We start from the raw sequence: 4,321 nt of genomic DNA on the forward strand, positions 1-4,321 counted from the left end.
GAGAATGCAGGTTAGTGACGCGTGCCTACTTTGACTAGCAATACAGTTTGGCGTCCCTGCCTTGATTGGGATAAGACACCGGCACTTTTTTTTTTTTTTTTTTCTCTGTGGGAGGGAGGCCTCCTGGGTTTACGCCATTCTCCTGCCTCAGTCTCCCGAGTAGCTGGGACTACAGGCGCCCGCCACCTCGCCCGGCTAGTTTTTTTTTTGTATTTTTTAGTAGAGACGGGGTTTCACCGTCGCCAGGATGGTCTCGATCTCCTGACCTCGTGATCTGCCCGTCTCGGCCTCCCAAAGTGCTGGGATTACAGGCTTGAGCCACCGCGCCCGGCCCGCCACCAGCACTTTTAACCATTGTCTGCAAAACGTCACCACAGTGAACAAGTCAAATAAGTAAGTCTTACCATTGTCATCAAACTTTTTTTTTTTTGACCTTGCAGATCCCCTGAAAGGGTCTCAGAAACTCCCAAGGGGTTCCAGGACCACACCCCACTTTGAGAACTACTGACTGTTAGCGCATTCAGAAATCAGTTCAGTTCTCTTTCTCTTCAGAGTTCTTAATGCTCCAGGCTTATTTATTGTGATAGGTTTGATCACTGAAGCGCCAAAGAAAAGATATGCCAAGGCGTCGAACACATCCAAGAAGGAAGTCGTACCGCGCACACAGCTCAAAGGCTCGAGCGTGAAGAAAAACAGCTCTTGGAGAAAGAAACGGGATGCAGAGGGCAGGCCTCTGCTTGTCGTTGCCAGTGGCAACGATCCTCAGTGGGCGGAGCGCAGCCATCGATTAGTAAGGCCTTGCGTCAGTCGGCGGGCAGGACGGTGCGGGTGACTGGAGCCGGAAGGCCTCCCGGGCCTTGTGGTCGCCGTGGGTTCTTGGTAGGGAGGCAGCTCGCTCGTTCTGCGATCTATTGAGAGTGGCTTCCAAGAGCCCCGTGCCTATGTCGGGGAGGGAGGGAAGATGGCAGCCGTGGCGGCAGGCGGCCTGGTGGGGAAGGGGCGCGACATCAGCCTAGCGGCCCTGCAGCGCCACGACCCCTATATCAACCGCATCGTGGACGTGGCCAGCCAGGTGGCTCTGTACACCTTCGGCCATCGGGCCAACGAGTGGGTGCGTGCGGACGCGGCGGAGCAGTGCAGACCAGGGTTGGGGTGGAGGCGGGGGGCGTCAGACTCAGGACTTGAGGACCCGGTGAGGGGGAGGAGACGTTGACGCCCTGGAGGTGGGTGGATCTAGGGCCTGAGGCCGAAGTTGTGGAGATGGGCTCCCGGGGGCTTGGGGGAAGGGAGGCGGATCTGTGGAGCTACCTGGAGTTGGGGAAAAGACTTAAATCTCTAACGTACCCAACGCTGGGAGACCAGACCGATCGGGTACCGCACCCCGAGAGCCGAAGGAAAGGAAGGACCTGATGCCTTAAGGTCGGAAGACCGATGTGCTCGAGACAGTAAAGCAGAGTTCTGTTACAGTGAATCTGTGGCTATGGGGGAGGCAGGGACAGCAGAGGAATAAAAGTGCAGAGTTCTGATTTTGGAATGTCAGTCTTAGATGGGGCAAAGAGAAATCAAAACTTGATAGAAGGGGAGAAATCTGCAAGTTGTAAACTAGGAAAACGCCAAGAAAAGAGCCAACCTCGTCAAATAAAAGACAAAATGGGGCAGAGTCCAACACTTAGAAGGAGGCTGATGCTCTTGGGAGGATTAGTATACGACAGCCCACCAAATTTGATATTGGAGGCCATTTGGGAGCCAGATTATTTTAGTGCTCTTCTCAAAGCAGAGTCCCAATAAATGGTAATAGAATGAAATTTCATTGTCCTCACAGTTAGAATGGGGTAGAAGCCTAGAACACTGGAATCCTGTTGCAAGAATTGCTGCTTGTAATTTTGTAACCCACCCACTCGAATGTAGAGAGATGTAATTTTATTTCTTTCCTCATAATGATTTTTGTCCAAATAATATTCATCATCCATTATATATTGCCCATTATATATCATTTTAAATGGGCAATGATATCCATCATTTTAAAATAAGTTACAAAACACTATGGAGAACTTAGCCTTGATGAATGGATTTCAGATAAACTTTTTGTGTTCTTCAAGTCGGTTGTATAAACATCAGAACTTAGGCAAGGAAAACATCTATGTTGAACAACTTTGTTTTTTTTTTAACACCCACATTCATAAGCCTACTTATCTCCAGTGTAGCTCAGCAGCCTGTAGTAAAAACTCACCTGAAAATCATTAACATAAAAATAAAAAGACAAGCAAGAATGGAATAGACAAACAGTTTTGCCCAAAGGTCTTAACAGAGGAAATTTACAGGAATGGGGCAAAGAATTTAGGTCTGCGCTCCCAGTAGCCAAACTCAAAAGGAGAACAGGAAGAGCTCTTTAATATTCTTCTTCTGTGATAGAAAGCCTACCACTTAATCAGGAGAAAGGTTGTTTCCCCCTAGTTTCCAGGGGAATTTGTCACCTAGGTCTTTACATAAAGAACATTGAGCAACATAGTGGACAGTTTCCTCCATGGTAATTAAAAATATATATGAAGATATTCTACATATGGCTATTTTGTTGCTCTGTAGAAAAATGCCAAAGGTATAATGTTATAATCCTGTAAAAGTTAATTCCGTAGTAGAGAGATGAGGACCAGGGATGTATAGTTCTGTAAGTTGACTTGACACTGGGATTTGAGCCTGGAGAATCCTGAGAAACTGTTAATGTAAAGAAAGTAGAGCATTTCTCTTGAATAATAGTTGTTTCCTATAGGCTTTTGACCGTTATCTATGTGCTAGATACCTTTTAAGATAGTTACAGATGTTTATTGTACCTAAAGCCTCATCAAAAAGCAGATGTGTCACAATGCATTATTTACAGAAGTTATATTCTCCTGCTTGCTGGACATGTTGCCTTCAGACAGGGCATAATTCACTCAGGAAAAGGTCATTCTTTCAAAGTTCTAATCTTCAAGGCTGTCGTAGCCAGAAAAACAAAGAGAGAGACCTAGTTCTGCTGCAGAGCAGTTGCTGGAGGCAAACACATTATGACCACTGTCTCCATGTGCTGTCACTCTGGGTGGGAGCCGTTTGATTGTAAACCTATTAAGAATATGAGAACATTCTTGAGAAGAGAGGAGAAAGTATTTACAAGAAGGCAGGGGAGATGTTAAAGAGGGGAATTCTTATTGCCCTGAAAATGGATGAAGAATGACTTCAGCCTTTCAGAGGAGGAGAAATTAGGAAGGAAAGGTGTATTGAAAATGAACTGCTTTAAAGAAGGATTAAGAAAGATTATGTCATGACTGGAATAGGAATTTTAGAGTTAGATCTCCTCCCTGTTGCCAGGAAAGATGCCCCCCCTCCAAAATATTAATACCGATGTGTCAATTGAAGACCATAACCCTGGGATTTTCCAGCTGTCAGTCCTTAGACCAGTGGCTCCCAGCTGGAGTTGATTTTGCCCCGAGGTGACATTTGGCAGTGTCTGGAGACGTTTTTGGTTGTCGCACTGAAGGGAAGAGTGTTAGGACATCTGCAGAGTAAAGGCGAGGGAATGCTGAGCCTGAAAACTGCCCTACAGTGACTGAGGTTGTGTTCCGAGCTAGTGATTTTCTAAGTTTTTGGTGTAGTCAATTAACTCAGAGTTTTTTAAAAGTGAAAAATGCCAAACTAAAACCTCTGGATAATGAGACCCAGGCATTTGAGATTGTTGAAAGCTTCATAGGTGACGCCGATGCTACATGCATGATTAAGAGAGATTTGGGAGGATAAGTTGAGGCGTACGTTTTGATTATTTTAATTGAGAATAATCAAGTTAAAATAGAGATTGTGCTGAGCTATTTTGTGTCAGTGTGCAGTCCCCAAAATTTGCAAAACAGCACTATTTTATATTCCATTTTGGGTTTTTTAGTATTTTGAATTCTGAATTGCTCATTTCTTTAGCACTTGTTAGATTTTATAATAGAATATAATATTAAATCGTCAAATTGTACTTTTAAAATTTAAGCTAAAATACCCCAGGATTGGTAACTAATACTTTAACATAAAAGTCCTCCTTAAAGGATCTAAGGAACATGTAATCTTGTTTTAACTATTCTTCACATCCCTCACCCTGGACTTTGCTCAGAAAGAAAAAAAAAATCTGGTTGCCCTTGGATAACTGTGGAGGGGCCAGGAAAATGCATGAATTTGGGCAGCTATACTAGAACAGAAATGTACGTTTTCAAAGTCTCTTTTATCCAGGTATCATAGAGCACCTGACGTTTTTCATCAAAAGATCTGAGTAGAGTAAGCTGGTTATCTCTTTTTTTTTTTTTTTTTTTTT

At 44.2% G+C, this 4,321-nt stretch overlaps 2 protein-coding genes across 19 annotated transcripts in view; one reads left to right on the plus strand and one right to left on the minus strand.

Moving 5' to 3' along the window:
- Window positions 1–4,321, minus strand: part of CACNA1C (calcium voltage-gated channel subunit alpha1 C) — an 800,874-nt gene that overhangs the window by 765,520 nt on the left and 31,033 nt on the right. The gene's annotated exons all lie outside the window — the stretch shown is intronic.
- Window positions 864–4,321, plus strand: part of DCP1B (decapping mRNA 1B) — a 58,596-nt gene continuing 55,138 nt past the window's right edge. Inside the window, exon 1 of the mRNA XM_017863223.1 lies at window positions 864–1,111. Coding sequence (XP_017718712.1) covers window positions 962–1,111 — 150 coding nt within the window. The 5' untranslated portion in view covers window positions 864–961. The remainder of the gene's footprint in view (window positions 1,112–4,321) is intronic.

The sequence above is a fragment of the Rhinopithecus bieti genome, unplaced genomic scaffold, assembly GCF_001698545.2.
Source record: "Rhinopithecus bieti isolate Rb0 unplaced genomic scaffold, ASM169854v2 scaffold_2654, whole genome shotgun sequence".
NCBI lineage: Eukaryota > Metazoa > Chordata > Mammalia > Primates > Cercopithecidae > Rhinopithecus > Rhinopithecus bieti.